At 42.6% G+C, this 21,327-nt stretch overlaps 1 protein-coding gene across 2 annotated transcripts in view; it reads left to right on the forward strand.

Annotated features, from left to right (window-relative positions):
* Window positions 1-21,327, forward strand: part of PLXNA4 (plexin A4) — a 611,693-nt gene that overhangs the window by 403,360 nt on the left and 187,006 nt on the right. For both annotated transcript variants that reach the window (XM_042470005.1, XM_042470006.1), the window contains exon 5: window positions 8,631-8,731. In XM_042470005.1, coding sequence (XP_042325939.1) covers window positions 8,631-8,731 — 101 coding nt within the window. The remainder of the gene's footprint in view (window positions 1-8,630; window positions 8,732-21,327) is intronic.

Consider the following 21,327-nt stretch of genomic DNA (forward strand, 5'->3'; position numbering starts at 1 on the left):
CAAGCATGGTCAAACTCTACTATTCCTGCGCAGAGAGCAGTGGGAGATTCTATCAACTGCTAGTGTGGTCTCTCTATTTCCTCTGTCTTCCACCGTACCAATCATTATTGTCTTTTCTAAAGGAATCCGTTTTCTCTCATGATCTTCCAAAGTATGTTCCCGTTTAGTCATCTTGGATCCCAGGTAAGTTCCCGGCTTGATTTCTTTTTGAACCTGTTAAATGCCTTTTAAAACAGTCCCACAGAATCTGTAAGAACCTTCCCAGCACCACATTGTTCAACTGATAATCAATCCTCTTCCTGTCAGCTTTCCTGTTCACTGTCCAGCTTCCACAAACCATATGGAGAAATCAGAAACATAATAAACATGGACATTCCTGACTTTGGTATGCAATTATATAGCTTTTAATTACTTGAGGATTTTGTCTGGTTCCCTTCATAGCTGCCCTGTCCAGGTCTTAAAAGGTCTTTACTGGTAATGTAAAGGAGAAGCAAAGATAGGATCAGCCACAAACTCCCATGGAAGAAATTCCATACCATAGAAGCAAGTAAACAGAAAGAGGACCTTTCCTGGTCCTCACCAGATAGGCTTCTTAATGGTGGTGGGACCAAGAGAAAGCCTTCATTTCCCCCAAATGTGCTAGAAAGTGTAGGCCAAAGAGGACATGGAATCATTAACAGTTGCAGTTCAAAGATATAAATGTTTAATCTGTAGGATAATAGGGTAGAGGATCTTGTATCACCACTTTGAGCCTAGCTAAAGAAAAATTGGCAGCATGAGCTTGTCGTAGACTTAAGTCACGAAGCTCATGCTTACCAACTTCTTTTCTTTGACTTTCTTTCTTTAGGTTAGTCTCAAGGTGCTACAAGAGCTCTATACCTATTAAATGTTTTCATTTAACTTAAATGAATCATAGAATCATAGAGTTCCGAAGACCTCAAGGGCCATCCACTCCAACCTTCTTCTCCATGAAGACGACACAATCCATGCTGTTCCTGTGACATATGGCCATACCAACCTCTGTTTTCAAAACCTCCAAACCTCCAAACCGGTGATGATAGTATATCTTGGAGTTTCAGTAAGGCCTTGTGACAAGGTTTCCCTTAATATTCTTGCAAACAAGCTTGTAAAATGTGAGCTAGACAAAGTAACTGTTAAATGGATCTGTAATTGGTTGACTGGCCGAACCCAAAGGGTGCCTACAACAATGGATCCTTTTCATCCTGGAGAGAAGTGACCAGTGGGGTCCCACAGGGCTCTGTCCTGGGCCCAGTGCATATCAACATCTTTAACAATGACCTGGATGACAGAATTGGGGAGCACACTTATCAAATTGCAGATGACAAAAACCAAATAATGGAGGAATAGTTAATACGCCAGAGGACAGAGAATCAAGAATTCAAAATGATCTTAATAGACTGAAAGCTGGGCCAAAGCTAACAAAATGAAAATTCAACAATGAGAAAATGTAAGGTACTCTGCACTTCGAGGCAGAAAAATGAAATGCCAAGATATAGGATGGGAGAACACATTGCTCTTAGTGAAATGAATACATGTGAAAGAGATCTAGAAGTCCAATTACGACCATATGTTGTAACATGGATCCAAACGTGTGATGCGGCCAGCTAAAAGGCCAATGCAAATTCTAGGCTGCATCAATAAAAGTATAAGTGGTCCAGATCAAGAGAAGTAATAGTGCCAGTGTAGTTATTCTGCTCTGGTCAGGCCCCACCTGGAATTATTGTGTCCAGTTCTGGGCGCCACAATTCAAAAAAAGACATTGAGAAACTGGGAGCATGTCCAGAGGAGGGGGGCGACTAAAGGTGAAAGGTCCTGGAAACCCTGCCCCTATGAGGAACAGCTACAGGGGAGCTGGGGATGTTTAGCCTGGAGAAGAAAAGGTTAAGAGGTGAGATGATAGCCCTGTTTAAAATTATTTGAAAGTAGTCCATTGAGGAGGGAGCAGCACAGCTTGTTTTCTACTGCTCCAGAGAACAGGACCTGGACAAAGGGATGCAAGCTACAAGAAAAGAGATCCAGCATAACAACAATTAGGAAAGACCTCCAGACAGTAAGGCTGTACGACAATGGAAAAAACTCCCTGGAGTGTAGTGAGTCTCCTTCCTTGAGGGCTTTAAACAAGGCTAGAAATGCCATCTTTTGGGGAATGCTTTGATTTATTATCCTCATCAGGTTGGACATAAGCACCATTGCGAGTCCACATATCAACAACTCTAACTATGATTCTATATATCTAAGATTCACGAAAGAAGCAGAACAAACCACACCGAGGGAAATGTCTTCACTACTGAACAAGCTCTTAACTGTCAAAAAGTTAATTCCTAATGGTTAGAGTGGAATCTACATTTCTTGTAGTTAATGCTCCATTAGCACCAGTCTAGTTTTTATTCGAGCAACAGCAAAAAAGTCGGCTCCATTCTCAACTATGACACCCTCAAATATATTATACAGGATTTAATGTCACCTTTGTTAAAACACTTCACTCTTCCCCTCCCAAAGGCCTAAACATACCCAGCTCCCTAAACCATTCCTCATAGGGCAAAGTTCTAGACCTTTCACCATTTTGGCCACGTTCTCTGGACATGATCCAACTTGTCCACATCATTTTTGGATTGTGGTGCCCAGAATGGTACACCGTATTCGAGGTGAGTCCTGACCAAAGTAGAGTACAGTGGAACTATTACTTCCCTTGATCTAGAAATGAGGACAGCTCTGTTTAAAGCACAGCAGATAAACTGGGAATCAAGTCTCTGAGATGATATCAATAATGACAGGCAAAGTGAGAGATTTCAGAGAAAATATTAGAAAATGGTTAAAACAAATTGGATTGAAAGGTCAGCTAAAGTTGGTTTTTACATATCATAACTACAGTATATAGCATTAAAGTGTCTCTTACACTATAGAAATAATTCTGTTTGACATCACCTTAAGTGCTGTAGCTCTGTCCTGTGGAATGATGGCACTTTAATTTTATAAGGTCTTTGCCTGCTTTGCCAAAGAGGGCTGGTGCTTTACCAAATTACAAACCCCAAGATTCTGTAGGATGGAGCCATGGCAGTTCAAGTAGTGTCAAACTGCATTCTTTTTACAGTACAGATGCACCTTAAGTTACAGTTACCTCTTTATAAAATGAAGTAATTGACTTTGAACTTCCACTAACTCGGTCTAGTTTAAACTTGCCATGTTCCTGGCTTCCCAGAGGTTTGAAATAAAGATTTAGTAAGAACAACTTGCACCTATGTATTCAAAGAAGCAGTTGCCAAAAGACTCAAGCAAAGGTGGAAGAGGACTAATCCAGGTAAATGTCAGGAATCTGACAGATCCTGCCATGAAAATAGCTGGTTGTGTATACAGTTAGCTGATTTATTTCTGCTTGCTCTTTTACTGCTGTGTATACTCTTCTCTTTATTGCCCTGGAGAACTGTATAAGAATGGGAGAGGGTATTACCAGGAAAGTTGACAGGATTTGTAGTGCCTGCAAAAAGTAAAATAATCGCTTAGCCAGACAATGAACAGATCAGTGGGAGAGGCTGCAAATTCTAGGATCCACCAAGACCAGCCATGAATAACACTGGTTGTTTTTTTTAACAAATGGGGGAAAGCCAGTGAATGTATGGGGCAGACATACCACTAACTGTATGGATATCTGGGGATTATGGTAACTTTGTCTGCAGAAGCCATATCATTAACTTCTTTGGTTACTGAAATAAAGCTTGCTGTTAAAATACAGAAGACTGATTTACTGACCCAAAGTGGGTAGTTCTTGACAGCAAATCTGGATGGGAAAAATAGTCCTGGAAGAATTGGTGTCAAGAAGGGAGCTGGTAAAATTAATAGTGAAGCCTTATCCTCCCCAGGAGAAAATAAAAATAAAATATAAGAGGTGGAGCTGTGGTCCTTAGGGAATCAAGGTGATTTGAAGGGAGAGCTAAATTCACTGCATTGTTTTATTTGGCCAGCAACAGTTCCCCCTCTGATCCCCGCTGGCTTTTTTTGCACCTTTGACATGCTGTCTACTGTCATGCCGGATGCTGGTTAGAAAATAAAGCCCATTGCCATGACATAAATGCCATTACAGGTGCCAATTAATTCCATATATAGTTTTACAGAGCCAAGATAATGATCGGGAACGGCTTGGCAGGCATGCCTCAGTAACCACGCAGGGCCCAGGACTCATTAGAAGGGGCTTCACTCTGCTATTATTGTGACACTCACAGTGCTGCTGCAGAGGCTGGCTTTTTGAGAACAAATGCCGGAGACCAAGTCACCTTTGTTTTGTAACTTGGATATCTTTGGCAATTGAAAACCCCTTTCTTTGGTTCTTGGACTGCAAATCGTCTCACACAGGGAACAGGAGGTTGCATTCAGCCCAACCTGTAACAACTTCAGCTTCAAATTCTGAAAAGATGGACATCTCCTTTTATTGCAAGGAAAGAAGAGCATAATCAACTCTGATCTGCAGGCTGGCAATTCATTCATTTTGGAGAGATACACAGTGACAGGGTCTGATATGCACTGCAGAAATAGTCCAGTTTGACACCACTTTTAACTGCCATGGGTTAGTTGCTATGAAATTCTGAGACTCGTATGAGACTTCTGAGACTTGATGGACTAAGATTCCTATTCTCTGGAGCAGCAGAAAAACAAGCTTGCTCCCTCCTCAATATGGCATCCCTTCAAATACTTAAACAGGGCTATCATATCACCTCTTAACCTTCTCTTCTCCAGGCTAAATATCCCCAGCTCCCTAAGTGTGTCCTCATAAGGCATAGTTCCCAGACCCTTCACCATTTTAGTTGCCCTCCTTTGGACACACTCCAGCTTATCAACATCCTTTTTGAATTGTGGGGCCCAGAACTGGACACACTATTCCAGGTGAGACCTGACTAAAGCAGAATAGAATGGTACTATTCAGGGCTCATTTACACCGGTCAAGGGGTGTATGTGTCTGCTTTTCCTTTTCTCTTGTCTTTGGGGAAGCATGAAAAGGTGATTTCTCCCAGATGGCATGGGCTGATTTCCAAACTTTAGACTCGTGGAGCTGAGCAGAATTCATTGCAGAGGAGGAGTGGTGTGATAATATGCCACCTTCTTTCACCACTGCTTTCCCTTCAGCTAATGATCTGTAGGTGGTGTGACTTTCACTCACAGCTCCATTGTTTTCAGAAGGTTCTCCCTGTTATTAATTAGTAGGCCTGACACCAACGCTTGAGTCACTGAGATCAGCGTGGTACACTTTTAATTAACCTTGCTGCTGAGCAATGGAAGATAAACATTGACTAAGAACATAAAGAATCTACTAAAATGTTCTTGTCTTCAACAAGGAACAATATCTCAGCACACTGGGTGGAATCCTATTGGTGTCCCATACAAGTCTACGTTGCCTCACATATGGCAGTTGTCCATTATGGGCTACTGTGCAATGGCTGTATTCAGTGCATGGTTGTATAAGTGGAGTTGCAAAAGTGTAACCACTTCACTTGGGCGTAATCTTATGTTTAGTCCTGACTAGAGTAGCTATTAACTCCCCTGGCTTTATCTACATGTTGACTCACCAGTTGGCAATGGAGTGCCTGGGTCTATTCTAGTTTGGATTCACCAACAGGACGCCAGCTATGTTGTACTTTCTTAGGTGGTAGAATTCAAAGATATCACCATGTTACTCTGTAGAATCAGGATGTTGAGAGATCTTTCTTGGGTAGTGCATTCATCACTATCTTCACTGCACCACTTGATGGACTAGGATCACAGAAACAGCAACTGTGCCTCTCTTGATGCAAAATGGGGCAATTAGACACATGGTCCAGTGCAAAATAGGTTGCACAATGTCAGTATTCAGCAGAAGGGTGGCATAGTGCAATAGTTGTCCAAGTTCCACACAGTATGGAAAGGTCATCTAAGCAGTACCGTACATGCATTTGAAATGTATGCATTGATACCCATGTTTTCAGACACATCCTCAGCTGTCTGTCATTGTGAGGAATCTGGTGTGCAGACTGTGTCTAACCCATAAACAGTCTGGCAAGTACAGACAGAAGCAAGGGTACTATACCTCAAGGCTGAAGTCGCATTTCTGAGATCCCTATGGCTTGCCTCTCTTTCTCTTGTGATGTTCAAAAATAAGATGATCCACAAACTGCAAGGTTCAGGCTTTTTGTTTGCTATTTTTCAGGACGTTATCACCATGAATCTTGGTTTGTCATTGTAGAGCTCATGCCAATCCCATAAAATTTCATGGAAACTGCTTGTAACACAAGATATATTCTTGTACAATCACTCGTACTGATTTGAGAGTTTAGTGTTGATGGGACCTCCTGATAATTCATCAGAGTTGCAACAAAAGGTGTATCTTCCAGAAAGGCAAATAGAATTGTAGAGTCAGAAGGAATCCCAAGACTTATCTTCTCCCATTGTTCTCCTATTATTCTTATTCTCCTATTGTTTTATTTTATTATTTTATTTGTTTATTTCCCACATTTCTCCCTATATAGGGACACAAGGTGATTGGCAATGAATTTAAAGCAGTACAAGTAAAAAATGATACAAAAGCATTAAAGATGTAGATATAAAGTTTTAAAAAACAATTACACAATTTAAAAAATTAAAATAAGTGCACATTAAAAACATTAAAATGTATTAAAAATTATATACAGTCACCCCTCCACTTTTGCAGGGGAGCCATTCCGGAACTCCCTGCGAAAATGGAAAATCACCAATATTCAAGCCCGACTGGTCTGAATGCCGGCACACGCTTGTGGGCACCCACTTTGTGCACTCCCCATTTTGTCCCCCTCTGTTTACCACCTGTGAACAGATGAGGGACATGGGCTCCAGGTCCACAAAAATGGAGGGACGACTGTACAAACCTTGATATCTGAACTGCATAGCATTTAAAAGCCCAACTCTTGTCAGTCTGAAAAAGCCTGATGGCACAAAAATACTGGTCTATTATTGTTCCTATTCTTAACAATTTCTTCCAATGATAGGAAACCCATATTTCAACTTGAGTAAATTATTAATATTCTTTCCAACCCTAGATGTTGTATCATAGATGTTCTGGCCACATACGGCAGAGTGAATTGTGGCAAATACCCCTCAGATCATTTCACTGACTTCAGGAGAATTACAAGTGGGTCAGCAATGTTGGAATTGTTCTTTTGTTTATTTTCCATGAAGGTGAACAGAAGGAGATGAAGCTTTACAAGGATTGGAAACATATGTATAGTCAGACAACTGCAGAAATCCCTCACAATCCAAAAGAGCCATTTTTCTATGAGAGTAATTACATTCTTAATGAGCATCTAAGTACTCTGAAAGACACAGCTTTCTGTAACCTTGACTCCAAAATGGTTTTGTTTACCTGTTTGCCTCCTTGTGGTGCTTCAGGGAGTTCTAAAGAGGGGCCTTACCTTGAAGTTGAGAAATGTGATTCGTTCTATTGGAGTGCTGGCATGAGATAGACATTTCCCAGTAGGGCTGCATCTGCATTGCAGGATTAATGTGGCCTGGCACTGCTTTAACTGCCATGGATCAATGCTGTGGGATTCTGGAGTTTGCAGTTTGGTGAGATATTTAGCCTACTTTGCAAGAGTGCTCTGTTGCCACGACAAACTGCAAATCCCAGGTTTCCATAAAATGGAGCCACGACAGCTAAAGTGGTGTCAAACTGAATTAATTCTGCAGGGTGGCAGCAGGCAAAACCAGAGAAAACTCTTTGATCATCATTGGGTAGGAGTAAATTATTTTAGAACCAAAGAAATGGTAAGAAATGGGATACAGGACACAAATGATTTCTAATACGTTTGTAATAAATTAGTTTTGCTCTATAAGGAGGAGAAACTACTGCGGGTGGGTGGCTTCCTTGTCACTGGGGCAGTGAATTCACTCTGGGTTCTAATCTGGATTTAAAAGGCCCTTTCCAAGGTGCTGAAACTATTTTGTGCATAGCTTTTAGCACCACAGACAACTCTCTAATGCTATTTGTTTTGCTACTACAGAGTGTACAACTTTTGGGACTGATTCCTCTTGGTTGCTATTTGTTGTGTGCCTTCAACTCATTTCTGACTTATGGTGACCATAAAGCGATACTATCATAGGGTTTTCTTGGCAAGATTTGTTCAGAGGAGGTTTGGGCAAGTCATATGAGAGCATGTGACTTGCCCAAGTTTCTCCAGTGGGTTTGATGGCCAAGCTGGGAATCAAACCCTGGTCTCCAGAGTTGTAGTCCAACGCTCAAACTACTACATCACCCTGGCTCACTTCCTTTTGGTTAGTCCCAACTAACTAAAACAGACCCAGTGAGTCAACATAGATAAATTTGCTTGGTTTAAAGGTTTTATTGTAGTTGGGACTAACAACAGGATGTAGACTTTGTGGTCCCTTACAACTGGATGAGGAGGAGGAGGAGGAGGAGGAGGAGGAGGAGGAGGAGGAGGACTGTGATGGTGGTGCGATGGTGATGATGGTGATGATTTTGCTACTTTGGCTATTTTTCACTTTTTCTGGGAAGGGTGCAGATGGATATCAAATCTACTTGACATGGTACAGTTTGGAATCACAACTAAAACATCAATAACAACCCAAATGTCCTCTTCCCTTGTCATCCACAGCTTACTCGTGTGCCGGTGGTGTGGTGTGGACAATACAAAAGCTGCAGTGAGTGTCTGGGTTCTGGGGACCCCCACTGTGGATGGTGTGTGCTCCACAACACGTAAGTACAGCTTGCGAGGATGCGGGACATAGGGAGGGTGAATCTTTCTTCCTCTGCCTCTTTTTCTTCCTCCACCTCCCCTTTTCTCACCGTTGGCTGTGTGACACAGAACAGAGCTGCAAATGGACAGGTCTGTCCCTTGTGAGGTGAAGCCGGTCACTTGGAAATACCATCTGGGAAATCCAGATTTAGAAAGTGAGCAAGAAAGGAATGCAGGGATGTTTTCTGAAGAAGGAGGCACAGATAGTTTCCTCAGTTGGCATTTAGAAGCAAACAAACAAAAATACATTGTCACGGCAAGTGCCAGGAAAAATCAACCACCTGCAATGTGCAGTCAGAGAAAGTGGAAATGAGAGAACAAAGAAATCCTGTGGCAACTCCAGGACTGAGGATCTATCAATGCAACAAATAATCCAATTGTCATCATGTCCAATTTCCAGCTTTAAGATGAAATAATTCTTGATGGAGCTTGGGAAAGTCACCTCTTGAACCTTGTCTGTACTGACCAAAAGGTCCATTCTCCCTCCATTATGATGGCATACCATTTGGACGTTGCACAAACCAAACCCCACTTCTAGTATGAACAGTCCAGACAATGTCCATCATGGTCAGCACCAGAACCAGAGTATAATACACTTAGCATGGATTTAAAAACCTTACCTCTTACTCTGGATATTCCAGGGAGATTGTTCCCATACCTAGGCATTTCTCTGCATGGGCATCCTGCTGAGCCACAAGATATATCTCCCACTATTGCCAGTCTCTCTCTCTCTCTCTGAGATCAGAATGAGATGCCTAGCCATCTGATCATCACTGGACACCTCATTCTGACATCAGAAGTGAGAGACCAACAGTGGTGGCAGCTGCACCAGCAGGCTCAGTAGGACACCTGTGCAGATAATAGATCCAGTGCAGAAACAGAAGGCCAAATTTTTGGGGAAAGGTCAAGGCAATTCCAGGATATTCTGGGCCGCTCCTGGAGCATCCTGACCAGTGCAGACAAGGCCTTGGATTTCACTTCCTAGAATCCCACAGTGACCATGCCTAGTAGTAGTGTTGGCTGGAGGCTGCTGGAAGTTTTGGTCCAAAAGAGTAACCTTTGCAAGCTCATATCTAGGGGTAGCTGTGTAGGCCATATAGCAAAGTATAATAACATCCAAAATCCACAAAACAGTTACACTTTTAAATGGCCAACAAAATGCACAAAATACATGATGCAAGCTTTCAAAGGTCCACTGGCTTCTTCATCAGGCAAAGGTATAAAGAATCATACAGCAGAGAAAAATTATAAAATGGCGATGTTAGTCACAGGCCTGCATTTTCTCATGGTGTTGCTGGTGTTCTTTGTAGGGATATCTATGTAAGAGGGTCCCTCCTCCTTCTGGCTTTGTGGCACTGGGAACACAGCATTCCAAAATCCAAGAGATAAAAATTACTTCTTCTGAGATCCCAGATGTTTCCAATCTCAAGTTTTCCTAGTGCCTCTACAAACTTACTCATAAAATCTAAACTATGTTATGTCTGTCGCAGAAGCAAATGCATCACTGGAAGTGCAGAACTGATAGGTGATTCTGGTGATTCAAGCAAGCTTCATGTTATGTGATACCAGATGTAGCCAAGGTTTGTTCTAGGATTCTGCTGGTTCCCATGCTGCTGTTCCACTCAAGGGTGGACGGAAAATAGAAAAGTGGAAGAAATCTACTAATCTCTAAATCCTCCAGCACAACCTATGGTCAATTTCCTGCAGAATTGCACTGGAGGACCAAGAGATTCTCAGAGAGAACATATTAATCAAATCTGCATATAATCAAATCCACAAAAGTCAAAGCCACAAATGTGGAGGGATTAATGTATATATTTCCAAGCTCTGGCAGTCATTTTGGAGATGGGGTGTTAAAGCTGAAAATACTTTGAGCTCACTCCCTTTCTCTCTCTGGGAAAAAACAATCTTTTTAAAATGCCAAACCAGCCCCGAAGTCAGAGATTGGTCTCCTCTGTGAGACGTGATGGAAACATGCTTTTGCTTTTGCTCTCTCCGCCTGAAGTCTCCAGGGCTGAGATCCAGAAGAGCAAATGACAATGAGTTTTGTTTCAAAGAGGAACCTGGAGCACCAGCTGGCAAATGTGCAGAAAGAGGAGTGAGATGGGCAAGAAGGGCTTCTGTTATCTGGGGAAGAGAGTGGGCAGTGCCATACTTTCCCTTTCCTTTTGTCACCTTTGCTTGCAGTTCTGAGTTTTCCTTTCCAAGGGGCAGTCTGACACAAATGGGAGAATTGCTTTCTGCTGTTTTTCTGTCCTAACTTTAATGAGGGAGAATTGACTCTGTAGGCACAGAGAGAAAGAAAAGTCAGGAGAAGGAGACAAAGCAACCTGAAAAACAAGAGGGTGTTGACTAAAGTTTATGTGGCAAGGAACAAGCATTGGGAAACACCAGTCATTAAAACGTCACAGTATTACAACCAGCGTTGTAATATTGGCATGAGTCAAGAGCGTGGTGCGGCAGCTAAAAAAGCCAATGCAATTTTAGGTTGCATTAATAGAAGTATAGTGTCTAGATCGAGGGCAGTAATAGTGCCCCTCTATTCTGCTTTGGTCAGGCCTCACCTGGAATACTGTGTCCAGTTCTGGGCACCACAGTTCAAACAGGATGTTGACAAGCTGGAGCGTTTCCAGAGAACAGCAACTAAAATGGCGAAGGGTCTGGAAACCATGCCTTATGAGGATGTTTAGCCTGGAAAAAAGAAGGTTAAGAAGTAATATGATAGCTTTGTTTAAATATTGGAAGGGATATCATATTGAGGATGGAGCAAGCTTGTTTTCTGCTGCTCCAGAGACTAGGACCCAGAGCAATGGTTTCAAACTACAGGAAGAGATTCCACCTAAACATTAGGAGGAACATTCTGACAGGAAGACCTGTTAGACAGTGGAAGACACTCCCTTGGAGTCTGGTGGAGTCTCCATCTTTGGAGGCTTTTAAACAGAGGCTGGATGGCCGTCTGTTGCTGGTGCTTTGATACTGTGATCCTGTATGGCAGGGGTTGGACTGAATGGCCCTTGTGATCTCTTCCAACTCTGTGATTCTATGACTGTTAGCCTGCATTCCATCCTAGAAGCTTTCTCCACCTGTTGGATGTCTTCTCCTGCTCATGTCCAAGGTATAAACCCATTGCTTGGGCCAAATTGTATACTGCCCTAAAGGCTTACAATATAGGGCAGGATACATACACAGTTGGCCCTCCATATCCATTGATTTTTTTTTATTGACAGTTTCAAGCATCAATGGCTTGAAAATATATATGTTCCAAAAAGCCAGTCTTGATTTTGCCATTTTAGATAAGGCACACCATTTCGCTATGCTATTATACTCAATGAGACTTGAGCATCCATGGATTTTGGTATTCACAAAGGCCCTTGAATCAAACCCTAGAAATTGCCAGGGGCCCACTGTATTTTTTTTTAAAAGAATAAAATTAAATAGGTGATACAACCACTTTCCACCTCCATAGCAATGAGTAACTTTGTGAGTGCTAGGTTCAATAATGGGAATGGATTGCTTTGAAAAAAGAAACTTTTTGAAGCTCGTCCCCTTCCACAGCAGTAGCTATAAAAGATGTTTAGAGCAAGAATGAATGAACCTTGGCTGAGGTAAAGTAGTAACCTAAAAATCAAGCAATAGAGAAGGAAGCTTTCAAAGAGTCTGATTTTATCATGGTCTCCGAAGGCAGCTTGGATTACCTGAGCCTCTGCTTAGCAAGTTGCAAGACTTTGACCAAGAAAGGTAAAGCAGAGGTCGATCGATGAGGGCCTGCTTGCAAACGGTGGTATTGAGTTACTCCCTGAGACCAGACGGTATTTATTTTCATGGCCAGAGCAGCAAAAGGGAATGGAAAGTTGAAACGCTAAAATTAAAACCTTCCCTCTCAGCCTTACAAAAGATCTACAGAGATCAGCTGTGTGTGTGAGTAGAGGTTTTCTTCCTTTTCAAATGGAATTTACTTTGCAAAGGCAAACAAGCAGAAACACACACACCTTCTAGAACAATAACACATCCTAGATATCGGCCCTGAATCCTGTTGGTTAGGATCAATGAGAGTAGACCCATCACATTATTTTATTTATTATTTATTTATTACACTTACATCCCACTTTTCTCCCAAAATGTTATTGTGTCGTGGTGAGTCAACGTGGAGGTAAATCTCATGGGTTCTATGGGTTTACTTTAGTGAGAACTAATAATTGCATTCTGTCCAGCTATGAATAGACAGCATTTTATCAAATAGTAGCCTTTCCAAAAAAAGAAGAAGAAGAAGCAAAAATTACTAAAGGCAACTAAAATTAAAATGTTATGTATGGTTTTCCCTTCCATGGCAAAATAACACTTTGACCTTCCTTCCAGCTTAAAACATTAAGTACAGAAAGCTGTAAAAGGCAAGGCAATATTTTAGTTACCCTGCTATTTTTGTGCTTAGCTTTAAGTTTTCTAGCAACCAGAACAAAGCAACCTGCATCATAATAAATACAATTCCCTCCAAAGTTTGGGCCCTGGCTTATATGTTTGCATTTCTCTACTGCATGATTCAATAGTTACAGGGTTTAGAAATTTCAGATGTTTGGTTTTATATACATGTGGTATAGTGGTTTGAGTGTTGGACTAGGACACTGGGAGATTAGGGTTCAAATCTCCATGCAAGTGACACTCTCAGCCTTAGGAAAGCAAGGGCAACCCCCCTCTGAACAAATTCTGACAAGAAAACCCTATGATAAGTTCTCCTTAGGGTCACCATAAGTCTGAAATGACTTGAAGGTGCATAGCAGCAAAAGTGTTCACAGGCTAGGAAGCCAGCATGATGTAATGGTTTGAAGGTTGGATTGGGACTCTGTGAGACCAGGGTTTGAATCCTCATTCAGGTATAGAAACCCACCTAGAGCAACTCATACTCTCTCAACTGTTAAGGAAGGCAATGGCAAAACTCCTGTGAATACAGCCAAGGAAATTCTATGGTTGTGTTTCCATAACTCTGGGAATTAGCACAGTGTAGTGATCTGAGTGTTGGACTAGAAAGCTAGGAGACCAGTGTTCAAGTGCTTGCTCAGCCATAGAAACCAACTAGATGAACATGGGCAAGTCACACTCTCTCAGCCTCAGAGAAGGGCAATGGCAAACCACTTTTGAAGAAATCTTGCCTAGAAAATACTCTGAGAAGGTCCCATAAGCCAGAGTCACCCTGAAGGCAAATAACAACAACATGTACAGGTTATAAAGAATGCACAAATGTAATAATGATTTTGCAAGGTGATACAGTGGACCCTTGTTATACGCTGGGGTTTGGTTCCAAGATCCCCCATGGATAACTAAATCTGTGGATGCTCAAGTTCCATTAAATATAATGAAATAGCAAAATGCTGTCCCTTTTTAAAAAATGGAAAATCCAGGTTTGATATTTGAAATTTATACTTTTTTTGAACATTTTCAAACAGTGGATGCTTGAATCCACGCATAAAAAATCCGTGTATAAGAAGGGCCGACTGTATTAGATATTTACATGCTGTCCTTTTATGACTTTATATAGCTCACTGAAGAAGGCTTTACAAGGACAGACAGGCTTTTCTATCTATAAAAACCATCTTTTAAGCATCCTAAAATGTGTCTCTTGTTTCTTTGGGAGATTCCATTAGATTCTCACCAATTCTTGCTTCTTGTACATCCCTGATGCCCTTCTGAGGTCAGGGAAAGCCATGTTTGCTGTTATTTCCAACTTTTATGGATGACCAGGATATTAATGCGTAGCCTGTCAGGTTCTTTCCGCTGACATGTCAGTCTCTAGTGCAAAATCAGTACTGTTATGACGGATGGATGAACTAGCAGGAGGGAGAGGGAGAGAAAAGCCATCTCTATTGTAGAGCTCTTTCCAGGGAGTTGTTTTCTCTCTCATTCTCTGGCGTGATCCAGTGCCTCTGCCTCTGCCGATGATCTGCCAATGAGAGAAAATGGCACGCTGAAGGATTTCTCCCCTGGGTAGGGCCATGTCTGCTTCTGGCTGCGTTTTTGCCTCTTGGAATTTTCATCATTCTTGACGGTGTCAGGCTCCTGGCAGGTTTGCCACAGAGAATCAACCAGACTCCCAAAATCATCTCTTGACACCTTTATGGAACCTCATCTGTCTCCTGGCAGGATTCAGATGTGAAGTCAGGCACATGCATGCTTCCCACCACAGCACACTCTTGTTGGCACAAGTGGCTCATTCAGTTATTCCCAAGGTGGGTTCATAAAAGAGCACTCCAGACTGTGAAGCAGTGGCATGGACCTCTTTTTTATTGTTGTTGTTGAGAGCTATTTTCTGGGGGTGGCTGGTAATTGATGGGAGTGACTAAACCCCATATTATTATTATTATTAACCTTTATTTATAAAGCGCTGTAAGTTTACACAGCGCTGTACATAAATTTTTTAGTCAGACGGTTCCCTGTCCTCAGGCTTACAATCTAAAAGACACGACACAAAAGGAGAAGGGAGTGGTGGTGGGGAATAGGATCAGGTCCAGCAGATCTTTTCCACCTCCGAGGCCTGGACCAAGGCAGATGGACTGGAGGAAGGGCTTGGCTTCTTAATGGATGGTTAAAAGGAGGCTTCCTGGGTCAGAGAGGGGCTCGCCTCTGGGAATGCTTCTCTAAACAATATAGTCTTTAATTCAGTTTTGAAACTGGGTAGAGAAGTGATGAGGTGTGCATGTGGGGGAAGAAGGTTCCAGGAGTAAGGGGCAGCAAGGGAGAAGGGACGAATTCGGGAGGGGGCAGTGGTAGTCCTACACTGTGACAGGAGACCCTGACTACCAGAGCGGAGGGTGCGAGTAGGAATGTAAGGAGAAAGAAGGTCAGATAAGTAAGGAGGGGCCAACCCATGGAGGGCTTTGAAAGTCAGTAACAAAAGCTTGTACCGGATGCGGAAGGGGAAGGGGAGCCAGTGAAGAGAGGATAAAAGAGGAGAAACATGGTCAAAGCGGCGAGCGGATGTGACAATACGGGCAGCTGAATACTGGACAGAGATTAAAGGATGGAGGTGTGAAAGAGGAAGCCCTGTTAGAAGGAGGTTACAATAATCTAGTCGCGAACCCACTAGGGCATGGACCAGAGTCTTGGCAGTAGAGATTGAGAGGAATGGACAGATCTTGGCAATGTTGTGGAGAAAGAATCTACAGGTCTTAGCGGTGGACTGGATCTGGGGAATAAATGACAGAGAAGAGTAAAAAATGAAGCCAAGACTGCGGGCTTGATGAACCGGTTGGATAGAAGTGTCGTCAACAGAAACAGAAAAGGAATAATGAAGGGTGGTTTTAGGTGGAAAGACGAGAAGCTCAGTCTTAGACATGTTGAGCTTCAAGCGCCGAAGCCGCATCCAATGAGAGATGGCAGTCAGACAAGAAGAAACTTGCTGTTCAAGCCCCGTCGAAAGGTCAGGGGTGGAGAGATACAGCTGAGTGTCATCGGCGTACAGATGATAGGAGAAACCAAAAGAACTGATGAGTTTACCTAGAGACAGTGTGTATAGAGAGAACAGAAGGGGACCCAAGACAGAGCCTTGGGGAACTCCAACAGATAGCGGAACAGAGGATGAAGTCTGACCACCCGTGACCACTGCAAAAGAACTATCTGACAAGTAAGATTTAAACCAGTCGAGAGCAGAGTCAACGAACCCAAGGTCAGAAAGTAAATCGACCAGGAGACAGTGATCAACATATGCTCTCTTTCTCTTTCTCTTTCTCTCTACAATACTCTTTTCTCTCTATTTCTCCTTTTGCCACTCCTGTTTATCCACTTCATTCCACTCTCCCTGCTATCTCTCAGGACCTGAAGTGTTTCTGAAGCGCAAAGGTGTAATAGTGTGTTACGCTTCTAAAACATCATTGAGGCATCCTGCTTCTCTCCCATTGTCAAAGCGTTCATGGAGCAGCCATTTTTTAAATAACGGAAGATCCCTTTATTCAACAACAACAACAACAACAACTATAATGATTAACCGGCTGACCATATCAATGGAATACTAAATACAATTACAAAATATGAAATATTCAAAAAAAATGGCTGCTCTGTGAATACTTTGTCGATGGGAGAGAAGTGGGGACGCCGCAATGATGTTTTAGAAGCGTGACACATTATCACACCTTCACGCTTCAGAAACACTTCAGGAATGTTTTGCTAGCATTTTACTCCGTGTGATAAGGACCTTATTTTTTATCACCCTCCCACTCTCCTATCCCTTCTCCCTCTCTTTTCTCTTTCTTCCATCCCCATTTACTCATTTCTGGCTCCATGTCACTTTTTCTTTCTGTCACCCCATTCTCCCTCATTTTCTGCCATCCCTTTTCACTACCTTTGTGTTTCTCACCATCCCTTCTTTCCTACCTCCTCTCTTCTATTCTGTCACCCCACTTTCTAAATCTTTCTCTCTTTCTACCACCTCTTCTCTCCATTTCTCTTTTAACCACCCATATTTATCATGTCTTTCTCCCTCCCTCTCTCTTTTCTCTCACTGCCTGTTTTTTCTGTGCATTCTTCCCACCTTGTCTCTTTCTCTTTTTGCCTATTCATTCTCTCTCTCTCCCTCTCTCCCTCCCTCCCTCTGTGTGTGTGTGTGTGTGTGTGATTAAAGCACATTTAAAGCATCCGACAAATGAAGCAGAAATGGCAAGTAATTGCACCAATGATTATCACACACAGTTGCACAAATAAAATGATATCGTAAATGCATTGTCGCTGAAACCCCAAAAGTAAAAAGATGTGCATTAATGCTTCTTTAATGGTGGGTTTTGTGTGCCATTGTGTGAAATCATTATGTATAATTACACGATTTTCACGGGATTTTCACAGGATAAACTCCCGATCTCCTTCATGTGATAAACTCCTGTGTCTTTATCACCTCTTTATTCACTTACTCTCTTTTGCTAGTCCTCTTCATTCTCTGTCACTCCATTCTGTCTTTTCCTCTTCTTTTTGATTTTCTTTTTGCCACCTCATATGCACTCCTTCCCCCTTCTCTCTTTCTTTCTGCCTCTTTAGCTTTCTCCCTGATACTTGATTTTCCATTTCTTTTTGCCTGTTACTGTCTATTCTCTCTCTCTCTCTCTCTTTCCCCCTTTTCTCTCTCTTTGTCTTCCCTCCTTTCTCTGAGTTTGATTTTGGTGCCCCCTCTGCTTTTGTTCCCTCTCTTTAACTGAATCTGCACTGCAGAATCAATGCAGTTTGACACCACTTTAACTCCTATGGCTCAGTACTATGGAATTCTGGAATTTGTAGCTTTGTGATACTTTTTTGTCATAGAGCTCTGGTGCACAACAGACTACAAATCCCAGGATTCCACCGCATGGAGCCATGGCAGTTAAAGTGGTGTCAAGCTGCATTATTTCTGCACTGCAAATGCAGCCTCTGTCTCTCTGTCTTTCCATCATTATCTCTCAGCTCTCTCTCTCTCCCCCCCCATCCTCATTCTAGCTCTCACTCTTTCATTTCTATCTTTGGGGCAGTACAAATGGACGGCTCCGTGCCGCCCATCTTTGCCCCACATCTGTGCTGCAGCATCCACTCTAGGCGGCTCCTTTTTTGTGCTGTCATACGGGCTGCGATGCAGGCCTATGATGGCTCTTCTGGCCAGAGCCGTTTGGGTGCTTGGGCGCCCTTACATCATGAGGCTGCACCCCATGTGGATGAGGCTGCAGGGTTGTGACACAATTGCGCCAATAGTAGGGCTCGGCGCAGATGGATGCTGTACCATATCGAGCCTTACTATCACCGCAAACGGCCCATCTGTATTGGGCCTTTCTCTCTGTTTTTATTTTTGGTACCAGTTTTTTCTTTCCCCCCTACCTAGGGAACTGTTCTTGCTAGAGGTCTGATTCTGAAGTGACTGCTGGCAGAGAATTTTTGAAATGGGATCGAGGACAGAATGGGATTAGGGTGAAGGATGATTGTTGTTGTTGTCAACTGCCCTTGAGTCGATCCTGACTAACAGCAACCCTGTGAATGAGACATTTCCAAGATCCCCGGTCCTCCACTGCTTTGCTTTGGTCTTGCAAATTCATGCCTGTGGCCTCCCTGGTCTAGACATCAAGCATGTGGTCCTCCTCTCTTTCTGCTACTTTCTAACTTCCCTAGCATCATTGTCTTTTCCAGTGAGCCGTGTCTGCTCATGATATGTTCAAAGTACGACAGCCTCAGTTTCGTCATCTTGGCTTGATCTGCTTTAGGACCCATGTGTTTGTCTTGTTAACTGTCCCTGGTATCATCAGCGCTCTTCAGCACTGCATCTCAAATGGGTTGATTTTCTTCCTATCTGGTTTCTTCACTGTCCAGCTTCTTACCCCTTCCATAAAGAGTTTTTCATTCATCACAGTGGCATAGAGACCGCCAGGAAAGCAAAGCCAGGATTCTTCCTCAAGGCCAGGCCTGGCTTAACCACCAAGAGGGAAAAAACAGAATATAATCCCTGCATTGTTTCTCTTTCCAGCCTTTGGGTTGCTGTTTCTGTGCTCTTTAGCCAAGTCTATCTTTCTTTTCAAAGCTTTTTAAAAAAATGCAACACCATGTGGCAAAGAAATCCATAGGTGCTGTAGCACTTGTCTTTCCTTTTGCTTGCCAGAAAACCAAGGCCTAAAAGTTCTCAGAGGAATCCCTTGAGATGGAGGTACGGAAAAAAAGGAAGACATTTTTCCTCCATCAGATCTTGGCACAACACTCATCTGCCCGTACATAAAAAACCAGAAATGCTATGGTATGAGTTATGCTGACTTTGGTATTTAATGAGATATCTTTACACTTGATTATTTTACCTACTTCCTCTGCATTTGCCCTTCTGAGTCTTAATCTTCTTCTGATTTCTTGATTGCAGTCTCTACTTTGATTAATGAATGAGTCAAGGAAGCGAAGATTTTTGACTACATTGATGTCTTCATTGCCCACTTTGATATGCAGTAAAAGTGTATGAAAATGCATGGTGTAGAGAGTGGGTAGAAAACCCTTTTTCTCTTTCTCAGTTACCTCCTTCCACTCTGGTCTGCTCTTCTAATCTTCTTTCCTCCTCCAAAATGCAGTTTGTCCTCCTGCCAGTGGCCAAGCTTATAGCTGCTCCCGTAAACCAATGAACTGCAAAGAGCAACAAAGGCACTCCCCAGGCAAGGAAAGACCTTGTATTTTCCTGGGTGGTCCTTTTGACATGAATTAGAGCAGCCGAGTAAGCAACCAGTTTCAGGCCCTTGAAGGGAGCTGGGAAGAGCCAGAAGCCATGGGGATGTAGAAGAGAGGGAGAGGAGTTGTTGGTCTTATCAGAGACGTCCCCTTCGGGTGTGTGTGTGTGTGCAGTTGATGAAAAGTTCAATCCCACTTTTTGTGGGTCATGGAAAACTACAGGATCAGATTGGGTTGTCCATACCCAAGATGTTGTTGTTATTTGCTCTCAAGTCAACTTTCACTGTGAATGAGAGACCCCCAAGTGACCCTGTGAATGAGAGACCCCCAAGATCCCTGGTCATAAACTGTCCTGCTCAGCTCTTGCAAACTCAAGACCATGGCTTCCTTGGTTGAATCAATCCACCAGTAGTGCAGTTTCTCTTTTTGCTTACTACCTTCTACCTTTCCCAGCCTTATTATCTTTTCCATTGTCTCACAGTATTGCCAAAGTATCATTGGTTGCAAAATTGTTTCAGACATTTTGTCTTTTATTTTTAAGTTCCTAAGCCATTAAAAATGAAATCATTCCATAGGTTAAAATCTCAGAAATCCATTCTTAAGTCTGTTTCACTTGCTTTTTGCTAGCGGCTGTAATTGCAAGAACTGTGTTCAGGGTTAATATCATAGATGAGATAATAAGAACAATTGTTAAACTGTCTGTCCTACCCTGAGAACATCCATTTATCTAACAAAAAATGATAATAGAATCATAGAGTTGGAAGAGACCCCAAAGGCCATCCTCTCCAACCCCTGCCAGGCTGGAATGCACAATCAAAGCACTCTCGACAGATGGCCATCCAGCCTCTGTTTCAAAACCTTCAGATAATGAGACTCTACCACTATCTAAACCAAACAAGATTTAACATTTTCCCTGGATCTGGGAGGTTCAGCAGTGATAAAGCTGCCAAAATTGTTCATGGAATCTCCTCCCTTAGAGACTGAGATAAATAGTTTAGAAAGAGCCTGAACAGAAAGGTATAAGATGTGTATCTGATGTGTTTTACCATAACATTTCCAAGGTCAAAGTCTTCAGTGGTTTACTAATGCTTTCTTCTGCACAGCACCAGCTCTTTTAGATTAGTTACGGTGCAACTGTCCTTGTCTCTGAATGGATCTAAGAGCAAACCAGGTTGGGACTCCCACTAGGAGCCAAGATGACTAAATGGAGGCTTTCATACTGTTGGGTTTGGGCTAAGATGTTAGCTCTACCATACCCACTCCACAAGTAGGACTTGAGCCCTGTACTTGGATAGGAAAGTACCACACAAAGTCTTTGGCCAAGGGATCCAACCTGTCAGTCCCTACCCCCAGCTAATGTCATGGCCAGCCAAGAGGAGGACTTGGAGGATGATGAGGAGGACTTGGCTCCTCAGGTGCAGGA

Source organism: Sceloporus undulatus, chromosome 5, assembly GCF_019175285.1.
Source record: "Sceloporus undulatus isolate JIND9_A2432 ecotype Alabama chromosome 5, SceUnd_v1.1, whole genome shotgun sequence".
NCBI classification, from domain to species: Eukaryota; Metazoa; Chordata; class Lepidosauria; order Squamata; family Phrynosomatidae; genus Sceloporus; species Sceloporus undulatus.